The sequence below is a fragment of the Lepidochelys kempii genome, chromosome 16 (assembly GCF_965140265.1).
Source record: "Lepidochelys kempii isolate rLepKem1 chromosome 16, rLepKem1.hap2, whole genome shotgun sequence".
Taxonomy (NCBI): Eukaryota; Metazoa; Chordata; order Testudines; family Cheloniidae; genus Lepidochelys; species Lepidochelys kempii.
Window position 1 is genome coordinate 7,803,484 of NC_133271.1, and position 24,864 is coordinate 7,828,347.

Sequence of the window (24,864 nt, forward strand, 5' to 3'; positions counted from 1 at the left end):
GGCGGGGGAGTGCAGGAAGTAACGGGAGAGGTAGAGGAACCACTCCCTGCCCCAGCTCGCTTTCGAGCGGGCCGCTGCTCAGCTTCTCCCCCTCCCAGGCAAGAAACAGCTGTTTGGCGTGGCCAGCCTGGACGGGAGGGGGGAGAAGCGGCAGTGTGCTCAGGGGAGCAGGCGGAGGCAGAGCGGAGGCAAGCTGGGGCGGCATGGCCGGCGCCTAGAAATGGGCCACCCCAAGCACCTGCTCGTTTTGCTGGTGCCTAGAGCCGGCCCTGTGCATGGCACATATGGTAATGCAATTAAAAGCTGTACTTCACACCAATGCTAACTGGAAGGGTCTGGCTGAGGCTTCTGAAGCCAGGAGTGATTTTCCTTCCTTCCCACGAGGTGGCACCACAGTGCTGTACTACACTTCAGCTTGGCAATGTTCGGCTGGAACTGGTAGATACCCGTGAACACCCACTGCAGCTGACAAGCTGTTTGGGGGCGGGGAGGGAAATCTCTGTTTGGCCAGGCCAGGACCGCAGCCCTCCCTGCACCTTGTGCCCCAGTGTTTTGGGCACCTCAGCCATGCAGTGAGTCCCATGAAGCCCCACTGTCCACGAAAATCTAATCTGAACCCCACCCACCTTAAATTCCAGCCACTGTAAAAAATAAAAATAGTTTTAAAACATTTTTTAAAAATCAATCATCAAAGTTAGAAACAAAATCAAATTCTGCTGAGCCTGACTTTAATCGACTGGTGTAGGCCAGGCACATAGGCTATGGCAAACCAAAAAGTACGTTAATTTCCCCATTTCATCCCCCCCAAGGAAGCCATAGGTAAAGCTCAGCTGAGTGCTGCTGGTTTAGAAAGCATTGAGGTTCTTCCCTGGACCTATGGAGACTGACGAGTCATGTAACACTTTGTATATTTTTATTCTATAAATTTTTATGAAACCTTTGTAATATAAAAATAGTAACTATAAAGAGTCTACCAGTAAACACAAGGATCAAAACAAAAGCCCATTTCATGCTGTAGAAAGAATTTTCACCGACAAGATGAAACCAGTGCCACTTGTGAACACTTCTTTGGGTGATGTGTGAGCCAGAGAAGAACCCAGTCTCCTACATTCAGCCTGGTCCTGGTTCCACCCAGAAGTAATTCTTCCAAGACTTATTTAACTATTGTAATCCCTTTGTGGCACCCATCCCTATTAGTACACGATCCATCGCACCAGAGAGCCAGACGTTTGCCGGGGGGTTGACTAGCCCACTTGACATTGCTATGCCACGTAGTACACGCCTGCTTCAGCATTTAGGTGATGAGCAACCCCAGGCCATGGCGATTCTATGGCCGTAGCCCCCATCGCAAACAATGAAGTAAATACTACCTGTAGTGGGGCGGATTGGCCATCCACAGACCCGGAGGGGGAGGAGCCACTCCCCCCCCAACGGACTACACTACCCCCTCGAGACTTTGACATTAAGGGACTAGTTTAAGCAGTTCACACAGTAACCAGTGTGGGGATAGAGAAACTCCTGGAAAGGAAAGGCCTCTGGCTCACTGGTTAACATTGTGTTATGGTTCAGTGCAAAAACAAAAGGCTCAGTAAAGTGCAGAATTCACAAGATACACGAGGGCAGGTTCACAGAATGCCTTGTAACCCTCTTCTTTTGTTTGGCACAAGCGATCTGTATAGCAGACAATGTCAATCAGCTCCAGCACGGTGCAGCCTAGCATGGAAGGCTCCCAACAGTTCTGTGCGCTGTACATTCATTTTTGAAGGCTATTAGCACAGAGTAACTACATTACAGTCTGATCACCAAATTCTGCCCTGACTTACCTGGAGCAAACAGGAGTCTGGAGGTTGTAAGTCAAGGCAGAAGTTGGTCCATCTATTTATACTACTGAGGAACAAAGCACAATGGAAACTAGAGCAGTTTTTAGCCAGACCAGCAGAGATCAGTTTCATACACATACTAAATGCTGATTGCACAGTATGTCAGCACTCTCTGCACTTGCCCCAGATGAGGCCATAGCTTTCTAAACAAGTCCCTGCTGGTGTTCAGTCAGTTGTTACTATCCACATATGCATTACTCCAAGGGGAACTAATCTTTGTACAAGAAGTTTGGTTTTTACGTTCTTACACTGTAAGACCATCGGAAAATTACTTCCCTTCTTCCTTAGATGCTATATGTCCATTAACATCTGTTCAGGAGCTGATAAACTCCTTGGAAAAACTCCTGTAGAGATCCATCAGGGACCATCTATAGCCAGCCCTGACCATTGCTGTTGGTCCCTTGCTAGTTTCTAAGTACATTAGCAAGAGAACAGACCATCTGCTCCTAAGAGTGACCCTGCCTATTCCTCATCCATGGTAACAATCCAGGTTTGCCATTGTGACTTGCTATGGGGAGGAGGAACAGATGTCAAATGACAGCTTTAGAGAATAGGAACATGTGAGCCTTGCAGCACCTAAGGATCAGGGTTTCATGCAATTGTCCCTGAGTAACAAAAGCTGCAAAGCATAGATGATATCTCAAGGGGATTCTGTCAGTCTCATTTTCCCATTGGAGATGGGGGGGCACCCCGTACTACAGCTCAGTTATGACAGCAAAGCCTACACAACACTTACTAGATTTGCCCAGCCTTACATGGAAGACACTACACTTGGCCGGGTAGAAGTATTGAACTAGAGAGTTTTCTTGTATTGCAGATTCGCCCAACTGCCACTGAAAATCCAGAAATGCAGATTTATTAACTTGCTATGAGCTTGGCTGCCATTCTCATGGATGAGGAAGGGATTCTCATGGACGAGGAAGCCATTTGACGTCTTTTGAGCACATGGATGTCACCAGTCCAGTCCACCCTTTTGGAAAGTGAATCTAGTGCTGTTCTCACTGTAGAATTGAGCAAACCAGCGCCTATGCCTTTGGATCGCAGAATCTTCTTTTACCAGCAGTGGTTTAGACAGATATTGCTTGTTATTCCAGATCATGATGTCACGTTCAAACTGAGGGGAGAAGCAGAATCATTTTAGATATATGGAACTTTGAACTAGAGGCTCATTCATGTTACCAATCCAATGGGGATGCCACTAGTACAGCACACTAGTGTTTCTAGCGATCCCCCTGGCTCTGAAACAAGCTCAACTATTCAGCTTTTGCTGGCACTGTGTTTTGAGTGTTTATTAACCACAGAGAACATAAGAACGGCCATACTGGGTCAGACCAAAAGTCCATCTAGCCCAGTATCATGTCCTCCGACAGTGGCCAATGAGAGGTGCCCCAGAAGGAATGAACCGAACAGGTAATCATCAAGTGATCCACCCCCTGTTGCCCATTCCCAGCTTCTGGCAAACAAAGGCTAGGGCCACCATCCCTACCCATCCTGGCTAATAGCCATTGATGCACCTGTCCTTCATGAATTTATCTAGTTCTTTTTTGAACCCTGTTATAGTCTTGGTCTTCATAACATCCTCTGACAAGGAGTTCCACAGGTTGACTGTGCATTGTGTGAAGCATCCACATTAACTCCCTGCATCCTCACCACACAAGCTTGGGGGCTCTTTAGGGATTCATAGTGCTCCTTGCTTCCCAGTTTTCTTTATCAAAATCCTTTTTCGGGTTCACCTGGAATCTCTCAGCATTTCTGTCAGCCCGGCGGCATCGCCCCTTAGCACCACTCAAGGTTTAAGAGAAGAGTTTATTTTTAGCACCTCTCATAGGCTCCAGGTGCTGAATGATAGCATTTACCTTTCCAGTTTAAATATGTTAACACCAAGCTGGTGTGGGGCTAATCTTGTCAGGTATGGGGCCTTTTAACAACTCTGCAACACACAATATGTATCCATCCACAGGCACCACAGAAGGGTAACAAGGCTGGACTCTGGCAGCCCAGCATGGGAGACCTTTCTTCAGAGCAGCTTCCCTCATGTTAGAAAATACCCTGAAAGCAGTGCCTTCCCTTTACGATAGAGGATGATCCAACTCAAGGGTTTGAGCTGGTCAGGCAGCTAGCAGGAGCTCGCTGGGAGAGGTACGCTCATGTCTAGGCTCCTAACTATTAAGGGCTTTATAGGGTAAGACTAACAACTTAAATTCCACCCAGACATAAGTTTAATGGAGCTCAATTTGCAGTGCAGCCACTAGAGAGACCAGCGTTGCTCATACACCTTAGTAACACACGCAAGGTCTGAAGTTTGCACTGTAGCAACGCTTATATTGGACCCTCGGCAGCTAGGGCTGTTCCCAGCCTAGAAACCACCCCCCCTTGCAGAGCTACCATGCCAAGTCAGAGCAAACAGTCTCCAGCTTTCATCCAGTGTGCACAACCAGCTGAGGGAATGCCAAGGCCCATTGTTGGCAGGGACTGGCAAACCTTGGTCAGTCCTGCCGAGCTGAGTAGTGCCAAGAGGCTTTCTTGGTGCAGTGTGTGCTGACAGAGAGGTATGGTGGTCTCAGGAGTTCTGGATTCAGTTACTGGCACAGACTTCCTGTGACTTTTGGCAAGTCCCCTAATTCTTCTGCCTCAGTCCCTCTGCTCTAAAATGGGGAGTGTCCTCCTTGCTCCCTTGTGCAATAGTGCATCAATGAAAGTTCTGTAGGGCAGGGTCATAGAATCATAGAATATCAGGGTTGGAAGGGACCTCAGGAGGTCATCTAGTCCAACCCCCTGCTCAAAGCAGGACCAATCCCCAATTTTTGCCCCAGATCCCTAAATGCCCCCCTCAAGGATTGAGCTCACAACCTCGATTTAGCAGGCCAATGCTCAAACCACTGAGCTATCCCTCCCCCTGGGTCTGTCTGTCGGTCTGTCAGGGCACAGCAGGAAGGGGCTCTGAGCTCAGGTGGGGTTTTTAGAGGCTACCAAAACTAAAAAGGGCCTTTGCCATCCATCATGCAATCTCCGTCTGAGAGCACCTTGCTTCCGCCACCAGCTCTTCAGCTGCCTCGGATGTTGTGAACCTGGAGCTGCTGTTGAAAGGGCTACAGGCCCTGGCAGGGTTCTAGTCCCCAGTCAGAGAGGTCCCAGACAGTGGTAATGAGCAATGCCCTCTGTCACTGCTGTAGGGGGCAGGGTTTTGTGGGTAACTGGGGCAATGCAAGGTACAGGCATCAAAACGCCAGCACCAAGAGTTGTGAAGCGCTGGAAGGAGCTGGTGGAGCCCAGATTAAAGTGTCCGGTCTCCCCTTGCTCAGCGAATGTGATCCGAGGTGCGGAAGGGACTCCTCTCATCAAGGATTCTCAACAGCAACACAGGACAGAAACTGCGGGTCTTTACCTAGCCAGGCACCCAGGGGGTCCTTGATACAGGATGCAGGACTTCCGTGGTCATCCAGGCCCTCGCCTCTGGCTCAGCTACTGGCAGGCTAGGACAGTGTGCAATGCCTGGGATCTGCACCAGTCTCCTCCCCACTCCCATTTGCCGTGTTGGGTCCCGGATACCTAGTGCCCACCCCCACCCCCCCTTCAGCGACAGCTTCCCTGAGGCCTTTGGATACCATCTGGCCCAAGGGAAGGATAGGCACCAAGGGAGCAGAGCACCAAGGGGGCATGTCAGCTCATTCTTGCTTTTGCCCTTCACTCCTGCCACATTTGTGGAAGCCTAAGCCAGACCCACCCAAGAAATGCACCAAGAGGCAGCTTTGCTGCCTGCCATCTCCTGTTTAGCATTCAGCCTCTTGGCCTGTCTACATGTCTGCCCTGTACATTTGCAGCATTACCAAAGCTTGTGGGGCACAGGGGAATTGGCACTAGTTGTAATCCAAGCCCAGTGTAGCGGGGTAGTCACCCCGCTCAGGCCCTGAGGGGGTTAAAAGCAGCCCTGGAGAGGGCTGCAGCAGGGAAAGAAGTTAAGAACAGCTGGGGAAAGCTGACTGTAGCTGACCACAGGTGTGGCCGGCTTAATCAGAGGGGCCGCCTGAGGATAGGCAAAGGCAGCAGGTCCTACCCCCTTGCCAGTGATGAATGGCCAGTACGCTGCAGTCTACCCCGGTGAACAGGGGCTAGCTGATGACTGGCAGTAGCCACTGAGGCAAGGTGGGTCTAGAGGGTTGGGGGTTCCCTGGGAGGGGAGACCCAGAGTAGGGGTCCTGCTGGGGCAGATCCACAGGGAAAAAGGCACCAGGGTTTGAACTACTGTGGGTAAGTTGCCTCCCTCTGGGAGTCCCAGCCCAGCTTGACGTGCAGCCGTACAGCGTGCCTTACCTGAACGCATTCCACTTTGAGAATGAATTTGGGGATCACTGCCGGCATGTTGCGCTGATAATAGATCCTATGGATGACTTGCTGCAGGAGAGGCTCCACGGGCGTCACGCTCTGCAGAATGATCCCACGGCCCAGGAAAGCATGTTCAAAGGTCAGGTAGACCAGCCCTGGCCCCACCTTCAGAGAGAGAAGGAATTCAGCTCATTCCCTCACTCAGAAAGGCTGGGGGGTGGGGAATCCTCACTGCCTACGGAATGAACATATTTCTACCAGGTCTAGGGGTCACAGCCTGTATTTAGGGGCTGATTCTCTGCCCTGGGGGGTTCTCTTTATGCTGCTCAGGCAGTGCCATCCCTGAGTCCCCAGTTGGGGATTCTCCCAGTCAGGTAGGAGTCTCCACCAAGTGTAGGGGTGGGCATAGCTAACGCCCAGCTCTCTGCATGAAGTTGAAGGCATGTCTGGATTGAAAGGGCAGGGGCAGAGTGTCCTGGGCCCTTGGGGACCACAGTAAATGGCTCCAGTTAGTGCAGCCTGAGCTGGAGGAGAGTGCCAGGGAGCTGTCGCTGCTGGTTGGTCTCACCTGTCCACATCTTTCCCCCAGGACACCAATTGTCTGTTCCTATTCACATACACATTTTCTTCCTAATAGTCACTGCCCCCAGCCAGGAGCAAACACCACTTGCATGGAACAAGGAAGTAGATGAACATTAGGGTTCTGGGTGGGTTGATTTTTTTGCCATGCTTTGTAACAAAGTCCTAAAGGCAAATGTAAAGCCCAAACTGGAACCAGGTGCCCAGCATCCTGTGCCTAGAGACCAACTACGCTTCAGCCTCCGAGCCAGCTCTTCCCAGTTGCCCTGCTCCAACCTTAGTAAGAGCCCACTCTCTGCCCCTTGGTGTTTGGGCTAGATTAGGAAGCAGCAGAAGCTGGGTTGGCCGTCCATGTGTTGCTAACCATGACACTCTGGGAGGAAAAACAGTGTTTTATCCCTGTGTAGGGCCGTTTCCCAGACCTGAGGCAGAGTTCTGTTTAAGCTCAAAAGCTTCTTTTGCTCACCAACAGAAGTTGGTCCAATAAAAGAGATTCCCTCCCCACCCCCACCCTCGTTGTCTCTCTAAGGGTATGTCTACACTACGGAATAAGGTCGAATTTATAGAAGTCGGTTTTTTAGAAATCGGTTTTATATATTCGCGTGTGTGTGTCCCCACAGAAAATGCTCTAAGTGCATTAACTCGGCGGAGTGCTTCCACAGTACCGAGGCTAGAGTCGACTTCCGGAGCGTTGCACTGTGGGTAGCTATCCCACAGTTCCCGCAGTCTCCGCTGCCCATTGGAATTCTGGGTTGAGATCCCAATGCCTGATGGGGCTAAAACATTGTCGCGGGTGGTTCTGGGTACGTATCGTCAGGCCCCCGTTCCCTCCCTCCCTCCATGAAAGCAAGGGCAGACAATCGTTTCGCGCCTTTTTTCCTGAGTTACCTGTGCAGACGCCATACCACGGCAAGCATGGAGCCCGCTCAGGTAACCGTCACCCTATGTCTCCTGGGTGCTGGCAGACGTGGTACTGCATTGCTACACAGTAGCAGCAACCCATTGCCTTCTGGCAGCAGACGGTGCAATATGACTGGTAGCCGTCATCGTCATGTCCGAGGTGCTCCTGGCCACGTCGGCCAGGAGCACCTGGGCAGACATGGGCGCAGGGACAAAATTTGGAGAGACTTGACCAGGTCATTCTCTTTAGTCCTGCAGTCAGTCCTATTGAACCGTCTTATGGTGAGCAGGCAGGCGATATGGATTGCTAGCAGTCCTATTGCATCATCTTCTGCCGGGCAGCCATGAGATGTGGATGGCATGCAGTCCTTCCGCACCGTCTGCTGCCAGCCAAAGATATAAAAGATGGATGGAGTGGATCAAAACAAGAAATAGACCAGATTTGTTTTGTGCTCATTTGCTTCCGCCCCCCGCCCCCGTCTAGGGGACTCATTCCTCTAGGTCACACTGCAGTCACTCACAGAGAAGGTGCAGCAAGGTAAATCTAGCCATGTATCAATCAGAGGCCAGACTAACCTCCTTGTTCCAATAAAAACAATAACTTAGGTGCACCATTTCTTATTGGAACCCTCCGTGAAGTCCTGCCTGAAATACTCCTTGATGTAAAGACACCCCCTTTGTTGATTTTAGCTCCCTAAAGCCAACCCTGTAAGCCGTGTCATCAGTCGCCCCTCCCTCCATCAGAGCAACGGCAGACAATCGTTCCGCGCCTTTTTTCTGTGCGGACGCCATACCAAGGCAAGCATGGAGGCCGCTCAGCTCACTTTGGCAATTAGGAGCACATTAAACACCACACGCATTATCCAGCAGTATATGCAGCACCAGAACCTGGCAGAACGATACCGGGCGAGGAGGCGACGTCAGCACGGTCACGTGAGTGATCAGGACATGGACACAGATTTCTCTGAAAGCATGGGCCCTGCCAATGCATGCATCATGGTGCTAATGGGGCAGGTTCACGCTGTGGAACGCCGATTCTGGGCTTGGGAAACAAGCACAGACTGGTGGGACCGCATAGTGTTGCAGGTCTGGGACGATTCCCAGTGGCTGCGAAACTTTCGCATGCGTAAGGAACGTGATGATCACTTTAGATAAGCTATTACCAGCAGGACAGTGGGGTGGGAGGAGGTATTGTTTTATGATCTCTGTGTGTATATAAAGTCTGCTGCAGTTTCCACGGTATGCATCCGATGAAGTGAGCTGTAGCTCACGAAAGCTCATGCTCAAATAAATTGGTTAGTCTCTAAGGTGCCACAAGTCCTCCTTTTCTTTTTGCGAATACAGACTAACACGGCTGCTACTCTGAAATAAAGTCATTGTTGCTTCACATTCATGCATTCTTTATTCATTCATCACACAAATAGGGGGATGACTACCAAGGTAGCCCAGGAGGGGTGGTGGAGGAGGGAAGGAAAATGCCACACAGCACTTTTAAAGTTTACAACTTTAAAATTTATTGAATGACAGCCTTCTTTTTTTTTTGGGCAATCCTCTGTGGTGGAGTGGCTGGTTGGCCGGAGGCCCCCCCACCGCGTTCTTGGGCGTCTGGGTGTGGAGGCTATGGAACTTGGGGAGGAGGGCGGTTGGTTACAGAGGGGCTGTAGCGGCAGTCTGTGCTCCTGCTGCCTTTCCTGCAGCTCAACCATACACTGGAGCATATTGGTTTGGTCCTGCAGCAGCCTCAGCATTGAATCCTGCCTCCTCTCATCACGCTGCCGCCACATTTGAGCTTCAGCCCTCTCTTCAGCCCGCCACTTACTCTCTTCGGCCCGCCACTTACTCTCTTCGGCCAGCCACCTCTCCTCCCGGTCATTTTGTGCTTTCCTGCACTCTGACATTATTTGCCTCCACGCATTCGTCTGTGCTCTGTCAGTGTGGGAGGACAGCATGAGCTCGGAGAACATTTCATCTCGAGTGCGTTTTTTTTTTCTTTCTAATCTTCACTAGCCTCTGGGAAGGAGAAGATCCTGTGATCATTGAAACACATGCAGCTGGTGGAGAAAAAAAAGGGACAGCGGTATTTAAAAAGACACATTTTATAAAACAGTGGCTACACTCTTTCAGGTTTCAGAGTAACAGCCGTGCTAGAAAAGGAGGACTTGTGGCACCTTAGAGACTAACCAATTCATTTGAGCATAAGCTTTCGTGAGCTACAGCTCACTTCATCGGATGCATACCATGGAAACTGCAGAAGACATTATATACACACAGAGACCATGAAACAATACCTCCTCCCACCCCACTGTCCTGCTGGTAATAGCTTATCTAAAGTGATCATCAAGTTGGGCCATTTCCAGCACAAATCCAGGTTTTCTCACCCTCCGCCCCCCCCCCCCCACACAAACTCACTCTCCTGCTGGTAATAGCCCATCCAAAGTGACAACTCTCTTCACAATGTGTATGATAATCAAGGTGGGCCATTTCCAGCACAAATCCAGGTTTTCTCACCCCCCCCCACCCCCATACACATACAAACTCACTCTCCTGCTGGTAATAGCTTATCTAAAGTGATCATCAAGTTGGGCCATTTCCAGCACAAATCCAGGTTTTCTCACCCTCTGCCCCCCCACACACAAACTCACTCTCCTGCTGGTAATAGCCCATCCAAAGTGACCACTCTCTTCACAATGTGTATGATAATCAAGATGGGCCATTTCCTGCACAAATCCAGGTTCTCTCACCCCCTCACCCCTCGCCAAAAACCCCACACACAAACTCACTCTCCTGCTGGTAATAGCTTATCCAAAGTGACCATTCTCCCTACAATGTGCATGATAATCAAGGTGGGCCATTTCCAGCACAAATCCAGGCTTTCTCACCCCCCCCCCCCCGGAAACACACACACACACAAACTCACTCTCCTGCTGGCAATAGCTCATCCAAACTGACCACTCTCCAAGTTTAAATCCAAGTTTAACCAGAACGTCTGGGGGGGGGGGGGGCGGGGGTAGGAAAAAACAAGGGGAAATAGGCTACCTTGCATTGTAGGGAGAGTGGTCACTTTGGATAAGCTATTACCAGCAGGACAGTGGGGTGGGAGGAGGTATTGTTTCATGGTCTCTGTGTGTATATAATGTCTTCTGCAGTTTCCACGGTATGCATCCGATGAAGTGAGCTGTAGCTCACGAAAGCTCATGCTCAGATAAACTGGTTAGTCTTTCAGGGTAAACCTTGCTGTTAACATTACATACATAGCACATGTGCTTTCGTTACAAGGTCGCATTTTGCCTCCCCCCACTGCGTGGCTACCCCCTCAACCCTCTCCCCTCCCCGTGGCTAACAGCGGGGAACATTTCTGTTCAGCCACAGGCAAACAGCTCAGCAGGAATGGGCTCCTCTGAATGACCCCTGAAGAAAAGCACCCTATTTCAACCAGGAGACCATGAATTATATCTCACTCTCCTGAGGATAACACAGAGAGATAAAGAACAGATGTTGTTTGAACGCCAGCAAACATACACTGCAATGCTTTGTTGTACAATGATTCCCGAATACGTGTTACTGGCCTGGGGTGGTAAAGTGTCCTACCATGAAGGACGCAATAAGGCTGCCCCTCCTCCCCAGAAACCTTTTGCAAAGGCTTTGGGAGTACATCCAGGAGAGCCGCGAATGCCAGGGCAAATTAATCCTTTCACATGCTTGCTTTTAAACCACGTATAGTATTTTAAAAGGTACACTCACCGGAGGTCCCTTCTCCACCTGCTGGGTCCAGGAGGCAGCCTTGGGTGGGTTCGGGGGGTACTGGCTCCAGGTTCAGGGTGAGAAACAGTTCCTGGCTGTCGGGAAAACCGGTTTCTCCGCTTGCTTGCTGTGAGCTATCTACAACCTCCTCCTCATCATCATCTTCTTCGTCCCCAAAACCTGCTTCCGTATTGCCTCCATCTCCATTGAAGGAGTCAAACAACACGGCTGGGGTAGTGGTGGCTGAACCCCCTAAAATGGCATGCAGCTCATCATAGAAGCGGCATGTTTGGGGCTCTGACCCAGAGCGGCCGTTCGCCCCTCTGGTTTTCTGGTAGGCTTGCCTCAGCTCCTTCAGTTTCACGCGGCATTGCTTCGGATCCCTGTTATGGCCTCTGTGCTTCATGCCCTGGGAGATTTTTGACAAAGGTTTTGGCATTTCGAAAACTGGAACGGAGTTCTGATAGCACGGATTCCTCTCCCCATAGAGCGATCAGATCCCGTACCTCCCGTTCGGTCCATGCTGGAGCTCTTTTGCGATTCTGGGACTCCATCATGGTCACCTGTGCTGATGAGCTCTGCATGGTCACCTGCAGCTTGCCACGCTGGCCAAACGGGAAATGAGATTCAAAAGTTCGCAGTTCTTTTCCTGTCTACCTGGCCAGTGCATCTGAGTTGAGAGTGCTGTCCAGAGCGGTCACAATGGAGCACTCTGGGATAGCTCCCGGAGGCCAATACCGTCGAATTGTGTCCACAGTACCCCAAATTCGACCCGGCAAGGCCGATTTAAGCGCTAATCCACTTGTCAGGGGTGGAGTACGGAAATCGATTTTAAGACCCCTTTAAGTCGAAATAAAGGGCTTCATCGTGTGGACGGGTGCAGGTTTACATCGATTTAATGCTGCTAAATTCGACCTAAAGTCCTAGTGTAGACCAGGGCTAAGACATGAGCAGCATTTGGCAAGGGTGTTAGCCCCTTTTTGATCCTCTTTTCTGCAGGAGGTGCCAGGTGGTGTGTATAGCCACTTGTCTTAACATTGGTTAGCGTTTGATTAAAAAGTTTGTTTCTCAGTCTAGTCAGGGTCATCAGAGAGTCCCTACTGCAAGGCTCTCCTCGCCCTTCCTTCGATGGAGATGACTCCACAGCTCATTCACCACACACTTTGCGCATTCCTCTGCTGCCCAACAGGAAAAGTCCCTTCAGCAAGGCCTCCTAAGAGGAGTAAGAATATGAGCCAAACATTTTAATCAGCAGCTGGCTCTTCCGAGGGTGCCGTTGCTGCCACTAAGGAAGGTCTGCACCCAAACTCTGGGGGTGTATAGAGCCTGTTTGCAATGGAACAGGAGCCTCTAACGAGTGACTCTACCAAGACAAAATGTAAGCTGTAGAGCGCTGCAATTAGTGAAGCCTGGGCAGTGTAGCTGGACTAGCTGGTAAGACTGGAAGCAGTCTGGCCAGCCCCAACTAGTCCCAAATCATGAGTCGCACCCCCAAGAGATGAGATTTGTTTTGTTTTTTTTTAATAAAAAACATTTACATTGAGTTGTTTGGTTGGCTTTGATTTTTGTCCTACCCCTCCCCCCACCCCAGTGTGTGCGTGGGCAACAGCCAGTGTTGCCAGCTCTCCCAACTGTATTGAGGAAGGTGATTTTGGCCCCACTCTTGTGGGCTCCCTAACAGCGTGTCTGGTGCGGGGCTTCCCGCTTTGCCTCAGATCTCAAATTCTCATTATTTCCATCCCAGCCCCACCTCAATTATCCACATTGTTCTGCCCCTCCCCTCCGGGCCAGGCCCGGCCGCCAGAGCTCCCATCCGTTCTTACTACACGCATGTTTTCTAATCCTTTAACCATTCACATGGCTCTTTTCTGAACTCTCTCCAACTTACTGAAGGCCTTGAGCTGTGGGCACCAGAACTGGACGCAGGATTCCAGCAGCAGTCACACCAGTGCCACATACAGAGGTAAAATGACCTCTCTGCTCCTCCTTGAGATTTCCCTGTTTAGCTATCCAAGGATCAGATTAGCCCAGTGTCAGACTGGGAGCGCATGTTCAGCTGATTATCCACCAACACCCCCAAATCTTTTCTAGAACCACTGCTTCCCAGGATAGAGTCTCCCATCCTGTAAGAGTGGCCGACTTTTGGTGGTATTAAAGTGCATATTTTTTGCTTGTGTCCAGCTTGCCAGGCGATTTAGATCCGAGATCTGTCCTCTTCACTAATTACCACTCCAATGTTTGTGTCTTGTGCAAACTTTATCAGTAATTATGATTTCTTCCAGGTCACTGATAAAAATGTTAAAGAGTAGGGCTAGGAACCAATTCCTGTGGGGCCACACTAGAAACACACCCGTTTGATGAGGATTCCCCATTTAAATTACATCTGAGACCTAGCTTTCTCATTTGTGCCATGCTGATTTTGTATCATTGCAATTTCTTAATCAAAATGTCACATAGTACCAAGTGAAAGGCTTTAAAGCAACACTTATCAACCAAACTTGTAATCTCATTAAAAACAAACAAGTTAGACAGGATCTATTTTCCATAAACTCATGTTGACTGGTATTTATTCCCATCCGTTAATGCTTTATTAATCAAATCCCATATTAGCCACTCGATTATTTTGCCAAGGATCTATGTCAGCCTGCCTGGCCTATCATTACTCAGGTCATCCCATTTACCCTTTCTAAATATTGGCATATTAGCTTCTCTTCAGTCCTGTGGAACTTCCCCACTGTCCATGCAAACCGTCAATTTCTTCCCTAAGTTTTTAGACAGAAACAAACCCAGTCACTCTAGGGCTGTTTCTGCTCCTGGTGTTGCTAATGCTTTGCATCTTCAATCCTCCGGACAGAGTGCTCTATATGTATCAGCTCCCCTGGGTCTTCTTCTGCCCGTGGAGATATGTATGAAAATGCATAATGTTTGCTTGCACCCAGCTTACCTCTTTTTGCAGACATGTAACTGTGGCACAGGGAAGTCAAATTACTTAGGTAAAACCTAAGCAAGTTTGTGAGAGAGCCCAGAATACACTTCATTGTGCTCTTTAATCACTAGAACTTCCTTTGTTCCTGGTACTTGTGAGTACTGTTTTGTGAAGTGTGTTACCTACCTGTCTGGCTCTAACTGTGAAATCCATCAAGGAGAAGTGCTTTCCAAACACTGTTAGACTGTGTTTAACCACTAACTGGGAACAGTGCTTGTTGGGTTCTGGCTCTGGCTGCCATTCAGCCTAAAAGAGATTGAGAAGAAGTGACTCAGTCTAGAGACATGGGGAAAAGTACAAAACAAGACATATGAGGTAGGACCATTGTAGTTTGAGCATGTTGTAGAATATCTGAAGTGAAGGTGGAAAGGGAAGAGGCTGGTCATATTTCTAAAGAGGCTTCATACAAGAAAGCATGCCTGAAGGGTTGAGGCCCAGTGAGTGCAAGATGGGAAAAGGGCGCTCAAGCCGACCATAAGGGTGTGTGAGAGGAGAGAGAGGCGAAAATTTATGGAAAACTCTGAAGCAAAGGAAAGGTTGAACTGGATTTGCAAGTCAATGCAGTGACTCAGAGGTAATAAATGTATTATGTTGATCCTTTTACCTTCCAGCAGTGCTTCACAGACTCCCACAGCTTGGAGTGTGTGTATCTCAGGTCAACTCCACTCATGAAAACTGGTTCGTGCAGAAAAGTTAGATGAGCAAAGTCTGCAGCATTTTCAGGGATTTCCTGCAGGTGGGGAGCACTAACTGTTACCAGACAGACACCATCAATACAAGTTAATTTGTTCCAAGTTAGCTGGACATTGAGATACAAGCACTATATCTTTACAGTGACGCTGCAGCAACATCCGGAGACCTCAGTGAGGTTGAACCCCACAGCACCAAGCACTGTACAGACATGACAGTGACAGTCCCTACCCCAGAGAGTTCAATATATAAAAGATAAGACATAACGGAGGGATGAGCCAGACATGTGGGTAACAATGGGGTGTCTTAGCACAGACTAGCAGGGCGTACAGCATTTAGCTCTTCAGTAGCAGTAATCACAACAATTCCAAATATACAAGCAATCTTAACTCCATCTTTATGTTGTCTATTAGTAATTTAGGGAAAATTTTTACTGGGATGTTGCAGTTGTCCTAAAACCGAGCATCATGAACCTGATAAAGGCAGAGCTGAGGTTAAGCTGAAAGAAACCCAAACATGTTAAGGTCTGGAAATGCAGTGAGGACACATGCTCCACCCTATCGCAGCACCACACTGACCATATTATTGTGAGCAAAGTATTTTAGCATGTGTGCTCCCAGAGTAGATTTAACAATTGTTACCAATCAGTTTGAGGTCACTGAGTGTCTCTTTAGCAAAAACTTGTAACAAGCTAATATTTGACAGCTGCTTTAACCCACTCTGGAGTAGCACACAGCAGCCTGAATATATGAGTCAAGTAAGCAGAATGTAGAGTTGATTTGCAATTGCAGAGCAGTGCAAAGCCAACAGGGTGTACACCCCAGCGTTCCTCTCCCAAATTCTCCCTTCCTCTTGCCCCCCTATATTCCCGGGCACACCCTGCGCCAAAGCTCACATTATGCTTCATATTTTCATGCACACACTCCCCAGTTTCCATGTCTCTCTTGAGTGGACACCAGGTAGCTTTGGGAAAGAAATGCTTTGGATTAACAGTAATTTTGGCCATTAATTTTCATAAATAGAAGTGTTAGCAGAGGCTGGTTCATAAAAAGTCTTCAGAGAAACTCAAAGAATTCCCCTTATTGAAAACTGCTGCCATCTCTACTTGTTCTCAGTAAGACAGAGGCCTAACAACTCTCAGTTAAGATGCCTTCTTTCAAAGTGGCCACTGCCTCCCATTGTTTCCAGTAAGAACCTTGCTAATCACCATTTTTGCTAAGAGCTGGCTGTGGCCTCATTTCCATGGAGAGCAATGGGAAGTGGCAGCCATTCTGAGAGAGACAGTTCTGTGTGGAATTCTATGTAGCAGAACATTTGTCAGCTCCAGCTGAAGAAAAAACTTTTATGAAGATTAATAGCAAAAGAGTTATCAGCCATTAAAGTCTCTTCAAATCTATTGTAAGCACAAAATTTCAGTGAGTTTTAACTACGGGAAGTTTGAAGCATCTGTGTTATTCAGGATTTAGGATCATTCAGAAGAGAAACCTCTTGCCAGTAGGTGTACATTTCTTAAAGGATCCTTTTATGATCAACTCATTTTTAAATCAAACTAAATTAACAGATTCACTTGTCAATTCTCAGATTGTCCTTTCTATATTCAGAGAGTACATTCCCTACGTTTGGGGAGCTTATGCTGCATTCTCTGTACATAACAAAGCGCTTGAATTCCTGCTTTAATTGCAGAGGCCAACTAGAGTTTAACTACAGAACAGCAAAATGGAGTCTCCATAATGAAGGCTGTTCTTTCCATTGACTTGTCCTGGGCATATGCCACGAGAGTCACTGACACCAGTCATCTGAAAAGAGTTACTGATAGTTCCAGTTAAGAAACAAGGCAGGCAGTGTATTTCCAAGAGATAAAGCTTAGTGACAGGCTGTATAAATGTTTTATGGCCATGTGAATTGGACCACCTGAGATAGGAAACTGTCACACCAAGGGCTTGTGTGTTTTTCCAAGTGCCATTTAATAGAAGAAGGGAAATGGTCAAGTCTTGCTCTGGGTTGAGATTTTCAGAGGAGCCTTAAGGAGTTGGGCACACATCGCCTTGGTATTCATTTGGGTGCCTAACTCCCTTGAGTTTCTTTTAACAACTCCAGTCACATCCACATGGCTGCTCTAGCTGTTATAATGGAGTGACTGGCTCGTGCATCCAGGCATAGCTTCTACTGAAGCCAAGGGGAGTTTTGCCTGCACTGGGCTCCAGGAGGAAACAGGTGACATGGAGCTAAGACCATTTGCTCAGTGTTTTACCAGCTCCTTCCCTTTCTTAAGCATGTAAGAGTCACAGTTTCAAAGCTGTAAACTACAGTGCTCATGCCAGTGATTGGCAGAGCTGGAGCCCCCATCTGCTTCAGGTAGGGCACAATTTCCAGAGCACAAAAACCTGCAGCATTACCCAGAGCCTGACCGGACATAGCAGAAGTCTCCTACCTGAATGTGTGCATTGACAAAATGCTCTGTGTGGCCACGATACACCCACTCCTTGGAGGTGATCTCTTCCTGCTCTGGGACAGCCCACTCTGGGTCTACACCATCACAGTGATACCAGACAAGAATGATTCCGTTTATTTCACACGAGGGCCATGTTTTGATCTTTGCAAAGTCTGGCACTGCGGAGGGGAGAAAGAGGTTAGTGCAGAGCAGATGGTGCCAAGTCTAATACTGTGTCCTAGGTTCACTTGGCCCTGAGCTGCAGCCATGAGCACAGAGAGGCAGAGTCCTAACAAAAGACATTAGTGCTGCACAGCATCCCTTGTACTGGTTGTAGAGGAGCTGAAAGCTCTTACAGAACAATGCAGAATGATGGTTTTGTGGTTCATGTTCTCCAAGGTCAGTCTGAAGGTACAGCTACATTGCAGCTGGGAGTGAGCCCAGGCAGACAGACTTGCAGAGTGGACATTGTGGCATGGGCTAGCCACTTGAGCTTGGACCCAGGTGATCAGGAACCTTTGGACCTGGGTAGCTTCCCCAAGCCACAATGTCCACACTGCTATTTTTAACATGCTAGCTTAAGCCCCGCTACCATGAGTCTGTGTACCTGGGCTCGGAGGCTTGCTCTAAGCGGCAGTGTAGATGTACCCTCGGGGGCCCAAACTGGAGTGGATAAAAATTGATGGGCTTCTAAAAATGTTTAATTGGGTTTTTGAAAATTTACATTAATTATATTTCTCTTTTTAAAAATAAACCTGATTAAAATTAAATCTGAAGTTATGAAACCTATGCAAAGGCCTCAATGTACTATATCATTCATTCAAGTTTAGTTAAATAAATAAAATAATTCATGTCAATGAGCCCCCTCAATTTGAGGAGTTAAATAGTGTTCTTATAAAATTATACACAGAATCATTTTTGTACTTGAGGTCAACTCAAACCATATGAACATCTCACAATATCGTGTCCTTCATAGAGTCATACATCGCAAGGCCAGAAGGGACCACTGTGATCATCTAGTCTGACCTCCTGTATAACAGTCCAGAGACCTGCACCAAAATAATTCCTAGAGCAGAGCTTTTAGAAAAATGTCCAGAAACACATATTGGTTGCTTTCACCCAGTTTACCAGCTGGCTCTGTATCAGACACCTGGCCGCTTCATTATTCATCACCCCCACAATTTTTGTGTCATCTGCAAAATTTATCAGTGAGGATTTTATGTTTTTTTCAGGTCACTAATAAAAATGTTGAATGGCGTAAATCCCTGAGGGACCCCAAGCGAAGCACACCTGTCTGATGATGATTCCGCATTGACAGTTATATTTTGATACCTGTCCATGTGGATGTTTCCAGGGTGATATTTCCTTAGGAAAGCGTGTTCTGTGTCCGAACAGACAGGGCATTGCCACTGCCACAAGGTCTTGATTGCAGAGTCATGGGCAGGGGGAGGAGAAAGCGGAGAATCACCTTTTTCAGCATATGGGATTGTAGTGCATTTTCCGTCTTCTCCCCGAAACTGCCACCCATGAAATGGGCACTCGATACAGTTCCCCATCACGCGGCCGCCAGCAGCAAGGTTCGCACCCAGGTGTGGGCAGTAGGCATCGACTACATACACTTGTCCATCCAGAGCACGGAATACAGCAACCTGTTCCCCTGCATGTAGAGGTACAAAAATACGTGGTTAGGCTGGTAACAGAGTGATCTCATTTTAAGGGTTTGGTCAATACACCAGTTGCTGTATCCCTTATAATATTTTCAGAACTGTAAAGCGTTGTTTGCAGGAGTTTATGCAAGAGGTGGAGCACATCAGATCACCCAGCCTGTGATATAAGCAAGGAGGTTTCCATCCAAGCAGCTCCCATTCCAGTTCTCTCGGAGAAGGAGAGCAAGAGAGTTATAAACAGTTAATGAAGCTGAACTAAGCTGTTTTCCTGTCAAGACAGTCCATAAAGGCTTTGAGAAAAGACTATCCAGTCAGCCCACTGTGGTCTAGAATGGTTGGCATTTTTGGAGAATTGTATAACTGTCTTACATCTGTCAACATCTTAAGAAGTATCAAGAAGTATCCCAGATGGTAAGACAGACTCCATACTTGGTCCTATTGACCTACAGGAGCACATCTGCCCATTGCTATCCAGAGAATCAGAGCTCACCTTTCTGTCCCAATGTCAAAAGGGTCATTTTCAGGATGTCATTAGGAGACCAGGCCAGCATTGCAGATGTTCAGTATAATCCTTTATTAACTTGTCTCCAGTTTCATATTGCAGTTTACAGTGAACCTGCATAACCTTCGGAGTGCTGAAGCCAACCAGTTCTACAGCTATTTTGAGTCTAAAAGCTAATGTCTGATGTGAGGTATGTACAGGTGGCCCAAAATCGAGGGAAATCCCAGTTTGGCATAAGCCACAGAAGCAAGCCTTAGTAGATAAAATTCCTGAGAAGCAGATCCTCCGGGCCATCATGATTTAAAAGCTGGTTTAAACACACATATACATGTAAGCAGAGTCAGAATGAGCTCCACCCTGACATCTGGTGGTGAGGTGTGGCAAGTTGTGGAAAAGAACTTCAGGGGCTGATCTCATTTGCATAGGCACACCCACCCCACCTAGAATGAGGCCATAGCTGCCCAAATGGTCACTTTGGCTGCTGTGGGATCCCCAGTGTCTCTGTTATTGGGGCAGGAAGAATAAATTGTTATTACCCTGATTATGGGAATCAAGGACAGTGGAACTGCACTTGGCCTTTTGTTATGATGGAGGGACTCGCCATCAACTAAATAGCACTCGCTAGGCAAGGGACATGGGTTCCAAAACTCTGTGAATTGAGAGAGGTTGGGGATAGGTATTAATATCTGGTAGTCTGGGTCCCCTGGTGAGGGTCTTACATGCTAATTGCACTTCCTTCTCTCTCCACTGTAGAATATCATCAGAGCTAATTTTGATTCTATTAGGAGTCTAGTTACAGGCTGCTGAGCTGAATTCGCTTTGGGCTAATGGTGCACCAGCACTGAGGCTCCCCTACTACAAGCTGAAATCACAAAAGAGCTAAACTGACCGAGAGCTGAAATCACTGAGTGTTGTGTTAAGTAGTGGGGGAGCCTGAAGACATATGGCGGAGCAGTTTGTGGGACGGCGAGCAGAGCAGAGCAGAGCAGAGCGGCTGGTGGAGCAGAGCATTTTGTTGGATGCCTAGAGCAGCCCATGGGGTGGCTGGCAGAGCGGAGCCCCATGGAGAGGTGGGGCCATCAGCTTTAGACCATTTAAGGTGCCCCTACTCTCCCCTCCCCCCCATCTCCACCCAGGTTGGGAGGTAAAACTCTGCAGATAAATTTTTGAACTCTGAGGCTGCCCTGACCAGGGACAGAGACTTTTGGGTCGCTGGACTTTTGGGACTTTGGGTGATTTGAGTTGCTGGACTCAAGAACCAAAGGGAAAGGACACGCCCCAATTTGCTTGGGGTGGGATTTTTGCTCATGGGTTGTGTTATGGATCCTGTTGGTGGTGTTTCCCCAACATAATGCCACATTGTTTCTTTCTGTTATTAAAAGGCTTTTGCTACACTCAGACTCTGTGCTTGCGAGAGGGGAAGTATTGCCTCTTGGAGGCGCCCAGCGGGGGTGGTATAGATTTGTCCCAGGTCACTGGGTGGGGGCTCGAGCTGGTTTTGCATTGTGTTATTGGAATGGATCCCCTAGATACTGAACCCGGCCCTTGTTGCTGCCAACTCTGATGGGCAGAAGGGTTACATACATATTCACAAAAAGTTCCTAAAGAAATGTAATTGTTTTGTTCAGTTTCAAAGGCCTTTTATTTGATGGGAAAAAAAATTGGTCAAGAAGGTATTTTCATTTTTAAAAGTTCACAGAAATTTTTAACTAACTTTAATCATGGCCTTTACACATTTACCATGCTCATTTTCACTCAAGGGAGATGTTTAATTTATTATAAACAATATTTTGATCAAGTTTGGTTGGAATTGACCATGTAGGTTATAGATTGGATGGACCTGTACTGTGGTAGTTGTCTTCCATGAGAATGAGAGATGGGACAAGAAGCAAATGCAGAATTGTTCCTCTAATGACTTTGTCTAGTCTAGTTTTAAGACACACTAACAAAGGGGATCACACTACTTTCCATGGAAGATCAATCCAAACTCAAATACAACTCATGTTTAGGAAGGTGTAATCTCAAGTACCCAGTCCTGGGTTTATAAAAGTGAGGGGCTTTTTGTGGGAGGGAATGGGGGATAGGATGGGGGAATGAGAGCCACACAGCAGTAAAGTTTGATTGGGAAAAGGGGAGGTTAGTTTTAAGGAAAAAACAAACCACAAAACAATAGTTGGAGAGGAGTCCCCCCTGCCCATATGGCCATTGGCTTAGAGTGGAAAATGAATTAAATGGTGATGCGGGAGGTGTCTGTGTAGGATAACTGAGGGGTCTTAGACCCACCCCAGGAAAGGGAGTAGGGGCAATCTTTTAAATAAAGTTATACAAGTCTTTCATCTGTTTAGGGATGCTGGCATGCATGAAAGAATTACACATTCTAAGTGACTGTCCCAGCATTGCTGGGGGAGTGGATACAAAATAACTTTACGTACACACTCAGGGTCCTAATGGAAAAACCCTGATTTCAGAATGGAAGCTTCCTTTCCCTTCTCTACTGCAAGGGCAGCCATAGAAGAACACAGGCGGGATTACTCTGGGTATGCTGTTTAGCCATAAGATGGCACCAAACTGCAGCCAGAGGAAGCTGACCACTACGCAGATAGGTATGCATGTTGTGTAATGTGAGCGCACATTGGTCTGGCTTGATCTCTGTCAGACAGGAAAGTATGTCGGGTCCTGGCAAGCTATGGGCAGCAGGTATTTGTCCAGGATTAGTGGTGAATCCCATACCCTGCCCTCCCCGTGATGAGCAGGGGGCAGTTGCCCTTGATGGACAGCGGCTAGAGAAGAGGTCTCAGCCAGCTCCACTCGCAGCCTCTCCTCTTCCCAGCAGCATTATTCCAGACTAAGCCAGCGGCATATTTATGTTTCAGGTACTGCAACAACATCTGCTAAGGAGTTGGTACGTGGCATCATCCTGTATTTGTGGGCAGTCAAGACAGGGTCATCTCAGTCTCTTGGAGATGCCCCAGATATTTCAGAGGGGTTGATGACACCAGTGCCGAGCCTTGCAGATCTGTATGGGAGGACTTGTACTTGGTGCACATTGAAACCAGACCGTGGAAAGCACCCACCGGCAAAAACAGAAGCCAGCAGCTGTGCACACACCCATATTAACCAGCCTCTCAGTCTCCACCTCTGTAAAATGGGAATATTACTTTTGTTCTAGAGATTTAGCACCTAGATAGCATTCATCTGTAGATCTGCAGAGCGTCTGATAGAGCCAAGTGAGCATTGTTAGCCCACTCTACAAACAGGCAGATTGAGACGGAAGTTGCATGAGTTGCCCCAGAGGCACGGTGGATTAACCACAGGGCCGTGTTCCAATCTTAGTTCTGAGAAAGGTTTGCTATATTATCTTGGACAAATCACTTAACCTTCCCATTCCTCAGAGAAACAAAAACGTACCCAAGTGCAAAATTACTTGCTGAACTTGTAGTGGTGAATTTCCAAGACCGAACTAAACAGCAGCAGTTTTTTATGGCAAGTTAGTTCTAGTCTATAGTGGGATTGGGGATAGAGTTTGAGTTCTGGCCTCCCTCATCTCTGCTTAATCCCTTGACTTTTGGGGAACTGCCTGTTTCAGTCAGAGAGGATAAGAGAGGTCTTTCACAGAAATATTTCATTGTGGTATGATGTTTCTCTGGGCTAAGAAAATAGTACACGTTGAACAGAATACAGAGAGCGAAAGCAATAGATACAGGTTATATCTAACTAGTACCAGCAGATACTTTTTCTTAAATTTAAAATGAAACAATCTTCCTGACAGACAGGAAAACCCTGTTTGCCTCCCCAGTTCCAACAGAGTCTTGGAGAGAAGGATATTCAATACAATTTCCAGGGGCACTGAAGGCCAGAAAGTCTGTGTTATAAAAACACTTCTCTGCTTTTCACCCTCTCAGTGGCTGCGTACAGACAGATGGTCTTCACAGGAGCAGGGGAAGAGCTGACACGGTGGTTGGCGCTACTCCCCATCTCATACCCTGGGAACCCTGCATGGAAATGAGTGGCGGAGAGTGACCCAATGGACACTGCCCTCTGGAGAGGCCAGAAGCTTGCAGTGTAGGGGACAAATCCCTGCAAGTGGGAACAGGAAGAGACAACCCAGAGAAGAGCTCTGGCAGCCTGAGAGAGGCCACGGGAAGAAGCTGGAGAGCTCCTACTCCGAACGATAAAGATTTTGCTTATTTCTTTTGCCCACAGAGGGGCACCGCTCTCAGCACTCTTTCTCCTGTAATGAGCTGAAAGCTGCATGGCTGGAACAAGCACTAGTCTGCTCCCATTTACGAGGTGAGCTTGATGAACCTACGGTTAGTCTGCAATGTTTAAAGTTACTCCCCAAATCCAGACAGCAATGAAGAAGTTTTGCACTTCATTACTTTGACTTTTACAGTATTAAAAGGGCATTGCCAAGGCAGGGAAGGTGTCAAGGAGAGGTCAGCGAGAGGAGGAATGGGATGGGAAAGCTTGAGCAAAGAGGCGAGAAAGTTACATGAACAAAGAGTTACAAAGAAAGTTTCTCCTGGTTTTATGATACAAGAGGGAAATAAAATACCTTATTAAACAGATCAAGTTGAAGCTCACTCAGATGCTCTCAGCAGAAACAAGAGGAAATAAAAGGAACAAACTTCTGGCCTGGGAGTTGAAGGCATTTGTGAGGGAAATCCATGTAACCCCTGAAGTTAGGAGTACCCAGTACAAAACTAACCCCGCTCCAGTGCCAGAGCCCTAAAATGATTGGTACTAGCCTGGCAATCCAGAAATAGGTAAAGATCAGTAGTTATCTACTCGCCTCTCAGCCTCTACTGACCCCAAGGGAGATGGAGCAATCACAGTAATCTTAACTCTAAGGGCTCTGCTGAAGTAAATACCACTGATCCAGTATCAGGAAATTGGTTCCTTTCTAATGGTAAACAGAGAAGCGAATCCACAAGGCCTGACAGTCACCGACTCCACAGTGGGGATGTCTGTGGAAACAAAACGAAGCTTCTTTGGATTGATGCCGCTTACTACATGGATGGGCAGAACAATCGTAGTGAGACTTTGTCTGCTGATACTCACCTTGTATTCAACTTCCAGCATTAGAAGAGATTTTTCTGAAGCAACTCACATAGAAAAATAACCATGAGTAAGTGACAATACTCTAAACCCATTAGGAGATATGA

At 47.7% G+C, this 24,864-nt stretch overlaps 1 protein-coding gene across 1 annotated transcript in view; it reads right to left on the bottom strand.

Annotated features, from left to right (window-relative positions):
* Positions 1–383: 383 nt before the first annotated feature.
* Positions 384–24,864, bottom strand: part of LOC140899375 (cholesterol 7-desaturase nvd-like) — a 47,131-nt gene continuing 22,650 nt past the window's right edge. The window contains exons 2-7 of the mRNA XM_073314805.1: positions 18,999–19,187; positions 17,531–17,709; positions 15,014–15,139; positions 14,536–14,655; positions 6,192–6,368; positions 384–2,994 (exon numbers count right to left, since the gene is read on the bottom strand). Coding sequence (XP_073170906.1) covers positions 2,833–2,994; positions 6,192–6,368; positions 14,536–14,655; positions 15,014–15,139; positions 17,531–17,709; positions 18,999–19,187 — 953 coding nt within the window. The 3' untranslated portion in view covers positions 384–2,832. The remainder of the gene's footprint in view (positions 2,995–6,191; positions 6,369–14,535; positions 14,656–15,013; positions 15,140–17,530; positions 17,710–18,998; positions 19,188–24,864) is intronic.